This window comes from Rhamphochromis sp. 'chilingali' (genome assembly GCF_963969265.1).
Source record: "Rhamphochromis sp. 'chilingali' genome assembly, chromosome: 12".
Classification (NCBI taxonomy): domain Eukaryota; kingdom Metazoa; phylum Chordata; class Actinopteri; order Cichliformes; family Cichlidae; genus Rhamphochromis; species Rhamphochromis sp. 'chilingali'.
In genome coordinates this window covers 2,072,242-2,086,171 of record NC_137939.1, presented here as the reverse complement: position 1 = coordinate 2,086,171, position 13,930 = coordinate 2,072,242, and the positions used below count along the sequence as shown (strand labels likewise).

Sequence of the window (13,930 nt, the reverse complement as noted above, 5' to 3'; positions counted from 1 at the left end):
ACAGACTCGATACCTTCTTCAAATTTTCCTTTTCACATACAACAACCGTAATCCATTTTTTCATTGTCGTCATTGTACACCAGGTGATTGGATGTTGGTAATGATTGATTCTATATGGCCCAATCAAAATTGAATCACTGCGGACGACAAACTGCAGCGGGAATAGCTGCCCAATTGCCGTGCGACAGGGGCGGTACCGTTGCTATTTATTGTACTGTTGAATAGCAGGCTACGCTCGTCTGACGCAGATCTCGGCTCTTCGCAAGTTACACAACACGTCTTCAAGGCTAAATCTGCAACATGTCGAGAGAGAGTGTGAGTACTGGGCTCGGGACTACTGCTCTGTTATTGCATGCGTTGTTTTATGTTAGAGAAGGTAGGAAATATGAAGTTGCGGCATGCTTTTGATTCGTAGTACAGTCTCCGGTTTGGGTCGTAGCTGTATTGAAACGCCGCCATTTTATAGCAGCCAGGCCTCGTGGCCTTTTGTTCCTGCGGGTGAGCTGCAGTGGAAATTTAGGACTTTGAATCAACATTTACGATGGGAAATCACGCTTAAATGCAACACTCATTTAAATCACGGCTTACTCTGACAAATAAGTACTTAAAATATTTGCCCTATTCGCTGGTCTTTCAGCGGCTTTGCTAACGTTAATGGCGGCGGTGTGTCCCTCCTCCACACGCCCTGAATATAAATAAGGGGAGCAGGGAAGGATGTATGTAGACGGTGAACAGCATTAATTAATACTACTATCACATTAAAGTTATGGTTGTATTACATTAAAGCTGACATTGGAGAAGCTAATCAGATGTTATTGCATTGCTTTGTCTATTGTATAGGTCCCACGTGAGCCAGAGCAGCTCCGCAAGCTGTTCATCGGAGGCTTGAGCTTCGAGACGACAGACGAAAGCCTGCGTGCTCATTTTGAGCAATGGGGGACTCTTACAGACTGCGTGGTAAGTCGGGTTTCATTAAAGATGTAGTCATGATGTTTCAGTGGTCATGGTTTTGCAATAATGTAGAGCACGTTGGTTACTGGCTAATCCAAAAGCATTTGTCTTTCAGGTCATGAGGGACCCCAACAGCAAGAGATCCAGGGGTTTTGGCTTTGTAACATATTCATCAGTGCAGGAAGTTGATGCTGCCATGTCAGCCCGTCCCCATAAGGTCGATGGAAGAGTGGTAGAACCGAAACGAGCTGTTTCCAGGGAGGTGTGTAACAACTGGATGAGGTGCAATTGTTCTTGCATTCAAAAGGCGCATAACAATAACAAATGTCTTTGATTCCAGGACTCAAACCGACCAGGAGCCCACATAACTGTGAAAAAGATCTTTGTTGGAGGCATCAAAGAAGACACAGAGGAGTCACACCTGAGGGATTATTTCCAGCAGTTTGGCAAAATAGAGGTCATTGATATCATGACTGACCGCAACACTGGGAAGAAGAGGGGCTTTGCCTTTGTTACGTTTGACGACCACGATTCAGTTGATCGGATTGTCAGTAAGTGCAGAAGTTGACTTTTTTCCCCCAGACTGTTTTGTCAGACTTTTGATTGTTGGCTAGCTTGTTTACAAAAAATTCTCTCCACAGTCCAGAAATACCACACTATCAACTCTCACAACTGTGAGGTGAGGAAGGCCCTCACAAAGCAGGAAATGCAGAGTGCAGGAATGGGTATGGGAATGAGAGGAGGTCGCAACACTGGTGGCAGGCCCTATGATTACGACCGGGGCTTCAATCAAGGTACGGCTTATTTTGTTGATAGTGGAGTGATTGTTATACTGTGCGATGGCAAACCATATGATTATCTTATTTAGGTGGCAGGGGGCGATATGGAGATGGTCCTTACAATTGCAACGGGGGTGATGGTGGTGAGCATGGTTTTGTCGTGTCTTCCTATTTTCTTTGTATTTCTTAAATTCCACAGTGTATTTTAAGGCTGTCTTATATTTTTAGGCTATGGAGGTGGACCTGGTGGTCCTGGTGGCTATAATGGAGGTAACCGTGGTTACAATCAGGGCTACAACCAGGGTGGTGGATATGGAGGAAACGGTTATGACAGCAATGGTTATGGTAAGATAATGCCATTACACTGCCTTTTACTAGAATTGTAACTTGCTTGAGGTTGACCAATCCTACAAACTCTGTAATCACAGGCAATTGTGGTGGTGGTGGAGGCGGCGGTGGCGGCAATAACTACAACAACATGGGCCACTACGACCCCCAGGCCTCTAACTTTGGCCCCATGAAGGGCAACTTTGGTGGTGGTGGCGGCGGCGGCAGGAACTTTGGTATGAGTTCCCAGACTTCACAAGTAGATGCTTTTATGTATGCTGACCTCTTGTTTTGACTTTGTTTTTGTTTTGTTTTTTGCTTCCAGGTGGATACGGAGGCTCAAACAACAGCGGCTATGGTGGACGTCCAGGACGATTTTAAAATGACAAAGTGGTAAGAGCTTGAGAGCATGCCTTAAGAGTCTCTCTTTTTTTTTTTTAATGTAAAACAACAGCTTGTGGTGAGCAGGGAATCATTGAGTGCAGATAACCTTTAAACAAATTCACTCTGGATGTCAGGTCACAAAGTCAGTGCACAGTTAACAATGTTGTTCCGTATTGTTCAACAGGACTGAGTACTTAGGAGAGGAGAGCAAGGAGAGGAGAGCAAGCGAAGTGACAGGGCAACTGCAGGTTTACCTCCTAAATCTGCTCAGCCTATGAGTTGTGGCAGGTTACAGCTGCTGCAAGAAGAGATGTACAGTAGATAAATCATGGAGGGCCTTCATTTAAACATTTTGTCTTATGTTTTTCTTTTTTCGTCAATTGTGTTAATGGAAAGCAAGCATTCCAATGAGGTTTTGTGTAGATCTTCAAGTCTGGTTTTTATTTGTAACTGCATCAAATCAAGCTGAAATAAACACCTTTCAGTTTTTTTAACAGTCTCGTTAGCCTTTTCAGTGGTTTTGGGAAAGGGAGGGTTTACTATTAGGTGAAAATGGGTTCAGCCATATACATCACAAGGTGGCCGGGGAAAGTCAATATCAGTGTCTCCTACATGCTGGCTCAGGTCAGTGCATATGCAATACTGGTTAAAGGGCGGGCAAAGAAATGGTGCGCAAATGCCATCATCAGAAAAAGCCCATCACTTTGGTACAAGCTCTGCCCTGATTTCTGCAAAGATCACCTGGAGAATGCTAGCTTACATGCAAAGTCTATGAGGCTAGCCATGGAAGCAAGCTGAGGGAGAGAAGTAGCAAAACCATCGCCAGGATCATTGAAGCAGGGGAGAGTGAGAACAGAGGCCTGAGTCTAGCAGGCAGCAGCTACCAAAAGGCTTAAGTGCTGTTTGTAGGTAAGACCAGACTTCTCAACTACTGATGGTATATCTTGCATTTTGTCATGTAGCTGGTAGTGAGATATGTAGCCCAGTAATAATTTAATCAAGTTTTATGACCATTCTACTATTTGACTTAATTTGGCCTCCAATTGTGCATTGAGGCCCAAACATATTGCATGCTATGAAATGAGCAAATATTTTGTATTTTTGGGGTATTGTTTTACTTACAGTATTTCTATTTTGTAGGTAGGTAAGGTAACGAGACATGGACCCCAAAACCTGGCCTCATTTCTGTGACAATGGTTTTTGCCAGGTACTAACATTACTACTTCTAGACACATCTATTTTTTTTTTTTTTTTTTTTTTTTTTTTTTAAATAATACATTTGAATTAATGTAGTTTTCTCTTCTCCCCACAGGTTGGCTGAAAATTCATGCTGGTGCTCAAAATATTTTAAGAAGGCTGCTGTGCAGATTTTATTTTTTTTAACCTTTTTTTTTTTTTTTTTTAATAAAGTGTTTGTATAAAAACAAATCTCTGGTTTCATTCATTAAAAGAACATGAACAGTGTCCATTAATACATTTATGTGAAGCTTAACGTCATTCTTATGACAACTTCCTGTGTGACTCGGTCAAAGTCGGTACAATCGGGTCGAATGTTCTCCAGAGTAAGGAAACTACCCAATTCTTCAGCATGGCTCTCTCTTCTGCATTGTGTGAGGTACCAGATAAATTTTACCATCTGGTGTCTGCTGTAAAGAATATTCATCTATCGAGTATGGTTGTCCATCTTCATCTCGCAAATGAGAAAATACTTGGGTGTAAAGATCTGTAAGACGACATTTAACGAATGCCAAGCTGCGCTGGAACTCGAGCCTTTCTTGTGCCAGGTGTTCCCTTTGGGCCTGGAGCTGATTCAGTTCTCTTTCAAGGTGAATTATGCTTTCGAGCTTCCTCTTCCTGCAGTTCTGAGCTGCGACCTTGTTCTTCCCCCTTCGTCTAATGTCCCTGACCAGTGCTAGTTGAGCATCTGTCAGAGTATACTGTGTCAGGAGCTCATTGAAGTCATCGACAGGTAGATTGATAATCTTATCCATGGGGAAGGGGATCTTCAAAGCTAAGGCCCGCCGCTCATCTCTGCTCAGGGGAGGGGTAGAGATGCTTCCTTGGGGTTTTATGTACATGTTAAGGTGTGAGCTTCCTCTGCTGGACATTGCAGAATCATTGTATAGGTCACTCAAGGCTGCAGCTGAACCCTGGTGTTTCATTGATCGAGGAGTTGGAGTACTCGGCTGTGGCTGAGATAAAATGGGTTGGGCTGAAAAATAAGATGGATGTGCACCTGAGTGTAAATATGAGTGAGTATGATTCTGGTAATCCGCTGAGTAATGGAGGTGGGATCTTCTTGTGTGCTCAGTCATGCTGTCTGGTTCGCCATCACTATATGCCATTCCTATGTCTACGCTTTGGTAACCTGGTGCGCCACCAACAGGATTATCTGGAGAGGCCAAAGGTGGACTGGAACCCAGTGACAGACCAGAGTCGGACTCCAGGTCATCACCGGAGCGAGTGTGTGCATTTTGTCCATGTACAGTCCACTGCATGTGCCCACGTAGTCCCTGAGTGAGACACGCATTGGTTCTCCTGTGCCCTTGATTGACACCTGACATATTTGTTTGCTCCCTAAGGGGCACAAAAGATTGCTGTGGGTGAGAGGAGATCGGGAGTATTCTCTGATTGAGCTGAGGTTCAGAGTTTCCATACATTGTTTCTGTGGAGGTGCCTAGACGATGACAGGTAGGCACCTCTTCGGAATAAAATCCATTGTAAGCCTCAGCGGTTCTCAGCTCACAAGCAGCAGGGGGCTCCGAGTGGGGCTGAGCCATCCCATACTCTCCCACAGAAGCCATGGGCTCCATGGTTTGGTACTGTGTTGTCTCATAGGGGTTTTCAGTAGGGACTTCGAACTCCTGTAAGACAAACACCCACTCATGACTGACAGGTTCAAAGATATGTCACACTCACAACAGTGAAATGACTAAAACCAATTAAATTTAAATAAGACCCCATGAGACAATCATTGTCTGTTTTTTTAAAGTTTATCTGGTTTGCTATACAAGAAAGTTTGCCCCCACTTCAACCTACCACCCATAGAATATGAAGGGCTCTTAAAGATGTGATCAGGTTCCACCTGGAAACAGAACGGCTATTGTGCAGTACAGGCGGCCACTAGCAATACACAGCATGCCCCCTTTCACAATCCTCCTATCCTGCCATCACTCAAATAGACCATTGTTGCCCATCTCACCTGGATGTATATTAGTTTTTCAACAAGTGTCACATGAAATTTGTTCAAACAAAGATATTCTGTCATCTATGAATCACATTAGTCCTACTTTCAACTAGACACAGAGAATAACGTCCGTGTGTTACAATGAGAAAAGACGCACACTTGTTCCTGTAGTGAGAGGGTTATTATTTATTTTCTTAACCCACGGAGTTGCAGTGGGATCCTTATATTGCTTGCTATGCCACTGACTACAACACAGCCTCAACAAAATATATTTTCCTTCCTCAGAGCTAAACAGCTGGCAGAGGATTTTTTTCATTGAAGCAGCACTTTCTCCAAATATACCTTTGGCGACTGTGGCCAACGAGCTCAATTTGAATTCATCTTTCCACAGCACTTGTTTTAAGAACAACTCTGGCTTTTCCAGATGTTGCTCTGTACATTATAGACACTGAGTTGAGACATTGTGATGAGGTTGCAGGTAATGCTTCCTTCCTGATGACTCTGCCAAGGCCCTTTTTTAAACACTGTAAGTGTAATGCTGCACCACCACTCCTGCAACAGCTAAGCTTGCACCCTCTTCAGAGTCATACGGGAATTTTGTACTCAATAGAAGAGGCGTTCTAGCGGAAAGTTTTCACTTTCTTTTTTATTGCTCTACCTTTCACAGCTACTGTAAATCCCTAAACACAGCTGTGGGCTTGACTTCCTCTGACATCTTTGTAGCTATCTGCTTGTAGACACTTAATAGCCCATACTGTTAAAGGTTACAGCTTGAGCTTGTATCAGCTACAGCTTAACAAATAAGTGAATCTGACTGTTCAGCTATTTTGGTCTTTTCTTGAGTTCAGATATCTCATCAGGTTCTTTTCACTTTAAACAACCAATTAATAAGAGAAGATAATCAAAGCAAAATAATGTGAGAGTTTCTGTTATATCATGTTCTCATTTATTTATTTATTCAGTGACTGATTTATTAAAATTAAACCCGAAACTCTATGATAATGTAACATAAAGAGTTGTGATGATGAAATCTACATCCGCAATGGGTAAAGTAAAATTTAGCATTGTTTTTTGCAGTGCTCCCAGTGTATTTGGTGCTATAGTTACCTGCAGCTCTGTGATGGCCATCAGCTCCTGCCAAGCCACATCCATCTCTGTGTCTTGAGGAGCTCCATGAGATCTCACTCCAGGGAAATTAGTTGGCATGGGCACTCCCCCACACAACTTGCCTGATGTGGCTGCTACCTTTTAGAAAAATAAGAATTTCTGATTTGTTTTGTGGATTTAAAAAAAATTATATTTATATGGACCTATCTATTTTACATGTTGAGGTTTGTGTTTTCATGCCTTGTAGACAGACCTACCTCACAGGGTCTCCTCAGAGGGAGAACATAGTTGGCTGTGGAACACATTCAGGAGACGCTTTTGTTGCAAAAATTCAACCTGGCAGAGAAAGACAAGAGCATGTCATGAAAGAAATATTACACTGAAAAAGAAGGAAATTCAGAAAAAATTACAAACAACGCATTTACTCCATTGACTCGTGTGTACAGGCGAACCGTTTAGTCACACCACTCCTTCAAACACAAATTCCTGATGAGTCTTTAGCACATTACACATATGTGCTAAACAGACGACTGTTGGGGTGTTGTAAAGGTTCTGTTGGGCTACATAAAAGGTTCAGTTCAGTTGAGATGACTCCTCCCATCAGCTGTCTCAGGGTGCAGCTATGCCTACTGCTGATAAGACAATCTGCGGGAAAACAGCGTGCTCTATAAGAGTAACGGGGGCCTGGTGGCAGCTTTGGAAATGTTGGTGCAGGGCTAACATGCTTCCAGTAATGGTTCTCTCAACTCTTTTAATTAGGATAGACAGCATTGTGGTCATTTTTTATGTTTCATAGCTGTTTGCTCAGTCATTCAAAACCCAGTTAGGGTTCTGAATGGGACATCACTTCTGTTAGACCACTATAGTCTCTATCTGTTGACTGAGACTTTTTATATAACAATCTGTATCTGTGCTGACCCTGTTTAAAACACAAATACTGAAATTATAGTGGGAATATTCCTTGACATTGTGGTTGATGACTTAAGGCTTTTTTTGTGGGCGAAAATTATGATAATCATCTTATTTCATCCATGCGGTTGAAAGGTCATTTTTATGAATAAAAATAAGTATTTTTGAGCAAGCAGCAGTTTTTTCATCAATTAAAGAATGACATGAGATCCATTTGTCATCCTCACATCCTTATAGAAAGTGGTCAGGAAATTATACTACTAATTAAAATTAAATAATTTAAAATGAAAAAAGTTAGGCTGTGTCTGAGGTTCCGCAGATCACAGTTTATTTCTTTTAGATATAGCCTTCAAAGGATCTGCAATTCCCTGCATTAAATAATTTTACTTAGATAGTCCAAATGTGATATAATCTCATAGTTTTCTTCATCTGCTGGACTTTTCTTCATTTTCCTTTTTTTATTTGAATGAAACATCTAATATAATGTTTCTGACCTTCAAAATCAAACCACATGCATTTAACATGCAAAAAAAAAAATGTTTGGAGAGTCTGAGTAAGTCTGTTTGCAATTGCGTAAATGTCCTGCAACATGGAATTATAAGTATCGTATTCTGCTTTATCCAGTCCTCTGTTGGTGGTGAGTTGCTTAAGGCTCCTTCATGTACAGAAGGAGTTTAAATTCAAGATTAAGAACTAAATGAAAAGCAAAAATATTATCTAAAATGTCAAAAACATAAAATCTAATAAAGAAAAACCTTTATTTTACTGTAAATGTATTCTTTATTGCTTCAATGAATGTTAGTTTTACCATTAATGCAATACACTCATAGCACTTTTTTATGTTAGGCTTTTTATAAATCGCAAAAAATATAAGTAGGAAAATTACAGCCTCCAAACGTCGCTTTGAAAAAGCTTTAAAAAAGCAAAGTCTAAAAAATCAACAAAAGGAAGATATGAATGAACTTACCTGAGCAACATTCTCTGCGACTTCAGCTGGTGATGAGTTTAAAAAAATCAGATGTGAAGAAGAATCCTGGAATTACAGGCAAGAAAAGTACTGAGTGCTGCTGTCGCGGTGTTACTCACTTTTAACAGATCACAAGAAGTAAAACACATGAGGCCTCCCGCTCTATCTCTTATTCAACTGTGAGTCTCTCTTTCTGTTCAGCTACACATACAGCCACCGGCATAAATGGGATGGCTCAGTGCAGACAAACGCAATCTTCCTGTAAAGCACCCACACCACAATTTTTTGCACTCTTGTATCCTTAATAGCACACTTGCACCCCAACCTCCAAATTTCCCTTTTGCCCACATGACAAACCACAAACCAACAGTCTGGCACATAACACGGCAATCATTCTGTCAGTCCACAGTGGAGTAGGTAGATGTTTACAAATATATATCTAAACAATGTAAGCAATTCTGATTCTAATTGTGTAATGACAATACACATAAAAGGATCCGATTAAACAACTAAATGTGAGAGAAAAACTAGCCGTATGATTATCTCTGTCCCGGCCAAACCGTACAAGAACAATGTCCTTTCAAATCCTCCCAAAGGAAAGGTATGAGGAGTGTGATGTGGAGCACCTGGAGTCAGAGCCGGCATTGCAGTGAGGGCCCTGTTAAAGCAGGGGTGGGCTTGAAGGCAGGATTGAGACTTAGTTTAGCAGAGATGGAATGCACACCCTCCAACAGGTAAGAAAGACTACATTGTTCCTCTATCTGGCAGAGCAACCGCCAAGGGAGAGAGAGGAGCCGGGGGAGAATGGAGGGGAGCGTGTCTTACATAGCAAGTGACCATTACAATCCTTAACAAAAAATCCCCTCATTGCCCTGATCTGCAGCACTGTGAACAGTGAATTCACAAAGGCTGTGTGTTATAGAGAAACTGCCCCATTGTGCAAAACTTTTCACACAATTCCCGATGATAGAGATGCATATTTATCGTGTTGTAGAGTAATTCATATTTATTGTGTTGTAGTGTGTGTACAGCACTGGCAGCCTCACAGTGACAATGATGATTTTGGAACCAATCTGGGCCATATTAAATATTTGGCATCTTTCTTCCTCTGTTGCAGACCCCTTGCCGCGTACATTGTGTACAACACAATGGTTAGATTCACTCGTTCATCGATGGCACCAAATCACTTGAAGCTGTTATTTCAGCTTCTGTGTCAGACGCATATGTTAATACTTTGTATAGGATTCAAGTATTTGTTAAAGCAAGCAGAAGTAAACACATGCTTGGAGAACTGCTCGCAGAATTTCTCAGAAATGTGAATCTGAAAACCGATGTCACAGTCATTTCTTTCCTCGAACTGTAGTCGCTGAATTAACTTGTTAAACAGAAAGCGGGAAAACACACACAGACACGCATGCACACACACACACACACGCATGCACGCATGCACACGCACGTCTATCTATCATCGTACAAAACATTTTAAATGAAAATGAAAATTTTACACATCTGCACAAACATCCAGAGAAAAGTTGTAAATGTGATGATAACTACATTTGAGTTAATTAATGTAACATTAAATATACACTGATGGGCTACAGTTACAAATTTTATTCAGCTGTACATTCACAAGCTTTGGGAACATGGATGGTTTTGTATGGCCCAATATAATATCACATCCCACTGAGACATAAATCACAGTGTTTTCTCATTGTTCTAAGATGGAAAAACTAGGTGGCTGACTAAGTCAAGAAAGGTGAATGTCTACCAGGAATCAAAGAAGGGACTTCCCAACCCAAGTTCCTAGCACCCAGCCCCTGACTCAACCACTGCCACAGCATGCCAAAGAGCACCCTGTTATTACTGCAACCACAGTGGTTTTGAATCTGGACACAGTTCCCAGGTCAACGCCCACATTCCCTGTTTGTGTTTGTTTGCTTCAATTAGTCTTTGACATCTCTGCTTTCCAGCTTGCCTGAACCTTTCATGGCTGTCAGAGTTTACTTATTGTATAGCTCAGTTCTCCAAACAACTGTGCTTAAAAAACAGGCCAGAGGTGCTGGCTGGGAACTGCCCACAGTTGAGTCGCTCAGGCTTAGATTTGCTTCATGTGTGTTACGTTTTGTATTGACGCTAATCTGAAATGATTTGTCTGCTGTTCTTTACGTGGTCGTTAAAATGTTCATTAAAAATTAAGGATTTGTGGTATCTCTGGTTTTTTTGTAGTATTCAGAAAGCTTTAGCAAACATGAGTGGGAAAAACCGCCTCATGACCAAAAAAAAAAAAAAAAAAAATGGATGTGTGCAATGGGTTGTGGTATCAAAAGGGGAATATTTTTGGAGGCAGTTTCTGGGAAGGGAAAAAAATAGAGAGGGCAGTTTAAGTTTTTTCTTTTTTTATATTGATTGAGAAAAAACTAAAAAGCTAAAAATTACAAAAGGGGTGACATGTATCAGGTAATGTGTGCAGCCGTTAGTGGGAATATGCAGATCGGTATCTGACTGAAAATGCAACCCATGTTATAGGATGTTGTTACACAGGTATCGCTGATACCGATGTGGCAGACAGAATGAAAAAATGTGCATGAAAGTTGAAAGATTAATAATTGTTTTGGAAATTAACTGGAAGCGCAATGGTCTGTCGTTCACACAGCATCAGTAGCTCTGTTTGTCACGATGGTCACACATTACCAGACATAAGAACGAGAAAATGAGGAACCTGAACATGCAGCATCATTCTTCTGAATGTCTCAATAGTGCCTGTGCTTATCTCAAGATGTTCAGATAAAGATAATGTTTTGCAACAGCAGTATTGCGTTGCCTGATTATTTATTGAGAGCCTCTTTTATTTTTGTGCAAGCGTGTTTCTCAAAAAAAAAGTTGACATGCCCTGTACAGTGTGAACTAACAGCGAATGCAATGAGTTGCAGTTTTTGTACACATCTATATTTGACTGAAAACGTTACAAAAACGACATAGTTTCAAGTACTAAACCCGAGAAATGTTACTGCTGAAGAATACAAAGCAACGCTTTTCCAAAAATATCTCGACGGGGTGTTGCATCACCGGGTCTCTTCAAGAGATTCTTCAAGCTCTTGGGAACGGAGGGGATGAATTGCTTTTCTATTCTTACTTCATATATGATTCCATTTGCTCAATTGCTTGGAGCCTCCTTTGTGTTATTCTTTGTTTAATAATACAGTAAGTATTTTATGTGCCATGTACGGACAAGCAGGCCAGTTTAGCAACTGTACTCTTTTACTATGGAGCCATGCTTTTGTAATAGTTGCTGAATGTGATTTGGCATTGTCTTGCTGAAATAAACAAGATGTACCTGAAAAACGGAGCTGCACTGGCCGTATATGTTTCTCCAAAACCTGCATATATCTATTTGAACTGTGTGCTGATAACAAGCAGAAAGAAAATGGTGCACATTGCTGTTTCTGGATTTTTTTTAAAATTTATTTATTTTTTTGAATGGTAGTATGTTAACTTCCATTTTTTGGATGCACAACAAGCTGACTTTACTGGAAATGTTTTTTCAAAAGTCTCTCCAAGCACATCCAGTGATATCCACTGCAGAATGTCATTTTTAATATTGGCCTTTCTCTGAGTTTTCTGATTCTTTTATATGATCTCTACCATGGTAGAAGATGAGATATACAAATTCTTAAACAAAAGAAATTCTCAAACTGTTGAAGCAAATGCCTACTGAGCCTCCACAGAGTGTTGAATCCATCTCCAGTTTTCATCTTAAACACTCAGACTCTCTGGGAGCATCTTCTATGTTGCTTACTTATTACCAATCTGTGTGAGTTGTGAGATATTCCATCTGTTTTTAAAAAATAAGCATAAGAGCATTTTTCATTTTTAACTTCTAATATTCGACTCATTATAATGTTTAAATTGGTTGCAATTTTCTTTTTATTTAGGCAGTGCATCACATTCCTCTGGAAACAGGTTGTGTATTCTTTCGGTCAATGTGCTCTTCAGAATGAAAGTCAAGTCTGGTTGATAATGAACACATATTGGGGGGGGGGGGGGGGGGGGGGGGGGGGCAGGGAAAGGAGGATGTTGGTTGGCGGAAGCTCTGTTTTACACCGATAAAAGGAGCACTTGATTCATAGGAAGGGAACTGCTAACTGCTGTGGTTGCTGGCATGTTGTGGCGAGAGGGAAACAGCCCTGAAAATACTTCACTTTTATATAATGCAATGTTATTATTTTCTAGTTTTAATCTTTTACGTAAAAAAACACTGCTGATAATTTTAAAAATAAGGTAAATACTTGATGAAACTCGAAAAAAGCTCCTGAAGAGAGATTATTAGCGATCAGTTTCCTCACATCATGCTTTTCCGGTGCAGACTTTATTATTTAGGATGTTTTCATGACAGAGTAGTGGTGTATATGTTTAATACCACTTACTTTTTGTAATAATCAATCCAGTTCTTTTTTAGGTAAACTGAATCAGTACCATATGCCATCCAGAAAACTTACAGTCATTATATACAGTAGGTATTTTGTTTCTGTTTATTCATTGTATGTGTTGATTCATCATTCAACTTTCAGACATCAGTCAGCTTTGCCAGTCATCGTCACCACTGTGATGCTTTTCAAACACAAAAGAATAAAAATAAGTTTAACTTTGCGGATGAGATGGCATGACAATATCAGGCGATATTTAACCTTTTAGTATGAGCTAGTTCAAGGCAGTATACAGTTTCCTCTCTGGTCAAGGCAATTTTGAAATCGTAGTGGCTAAATTTGTGCAAGCATACTGCAGTGTTGCAACATTTCATAGTTTCCCACAGTCCTCTTGTGAGCACGCATAAGAATAGTTGGTATCTCCTCACAATACACGTTCTGCAGTTAAATAATGGCTGGACATTATTTGCTTTTCAGTGATATTTGAAGCCCAAAAATATCCTACAGTAAGGCCAAACAATGATGTAATTTATGGAGTTAGATAGAGGGAAATCCCCATCAGCCTGTGTTTCCAAATGCTTCCCAGAAGTGGGAACTAAGATAATTGGAGTTGGTTAAATGTAGGAGGATACTGAAAAAAGATGTTGATGAGTACGAGCAAGCTAAAATGGCTTGTAAAACGAGAGATTTACCACTAAGTCCTACAAAAACAGCAACCACCTTTAGTCATTAGGTTTAATTACAGTAAGCTCTGCAGGGATGTGAACTCTAAAATAAACATCCTGACTTACACGTGTTTTTTAAGAAGCTCATACGAGCTACTAAAGGCATTTACATGTTTGGATTTACGGTTTCAACCACAAATGAATTTTTAAGTTCTATTGTAGTTAGTAAT

General features: G+C 40.5%; 2 protein-coding genes across 5 annotated transcripts; one reads left to right on the top strand and one right to left on the bottom strand.

Annotated features, from left to right (window-relative positions):
• Positions 1-157: 157 nt before the first annotated feature.
• hnrnpa1b (heterogeneous nuclear ribonucleoprotein A1b) lies at positions 158-2,935 on the top strand. Its single transcript, XM_080899951.1, has 10 exons — positions 158-315; positions 841-957; positions 1,067-1,213; positions 1,292-1,502; positions 1,593-1,745; positions 1,820-1,873; positions 1,959-2,075; positions 2,159-2,293; positions 2,383-2,450; positions 2,626-2,935. Exons 1-9 carry the CDS (start codon positions 301-303, stop codon positions 2,436-2,438), a joined length of 1,005 nt encoding a protein of 334 aa, XP_080756077.1. The 5' UTR covers positions 158-300; the 3' UTR covers positions 2,439-2,450; positions 2,626-2,935.
• A 744-nt stretch (positions 2,936-3,679) lies between these two features.
• Positions 3,680-9,252, bottom strand: nfe2 (nuclear factor, erythroid 2). 4 transcript variants are annotated; one of them, XM_080899949.1, is made up of 5 exons: positions 9,177-9,252; positions 8,612-8,677; positions 6,993-7,071; positions 6,736-6,873; positions 3,680-5,305 (listed from the first exon to the last, which is right to left on the bottom strand). In XM_080899949.1, the coding sequence occupies exons 3-5, from the start codon at positions 7,038-7,040 to the stop codon at positions 4,025-4,027; spliced, it is 1,467 nt and encodes a 488-aa protein (XP_080756075.1). In that variant the 5' UTR covers positions 7,041-7,071; positions 8,612-8,677; positions 9,177-9,252; the 3' UTR covers positions 3,680-4,024. The 4 variants fall into 4 exon arrangements, with proteins under 4 accessions (XP_080756075.1, XP_080756074.1, XP_080756073.1 ...); XM_080899948.1 differs by having other exon boundaries at positions 8,612-9,193; XM_080899947.1 differs by lacking the exons at positions 8,612-8,677; positions 9,177-9,252 and adding an exon at positions 7,161-7,324.
• Between the last annotated feature and the right edge of the window lie 4,678 nt (positions 9,253-13,930).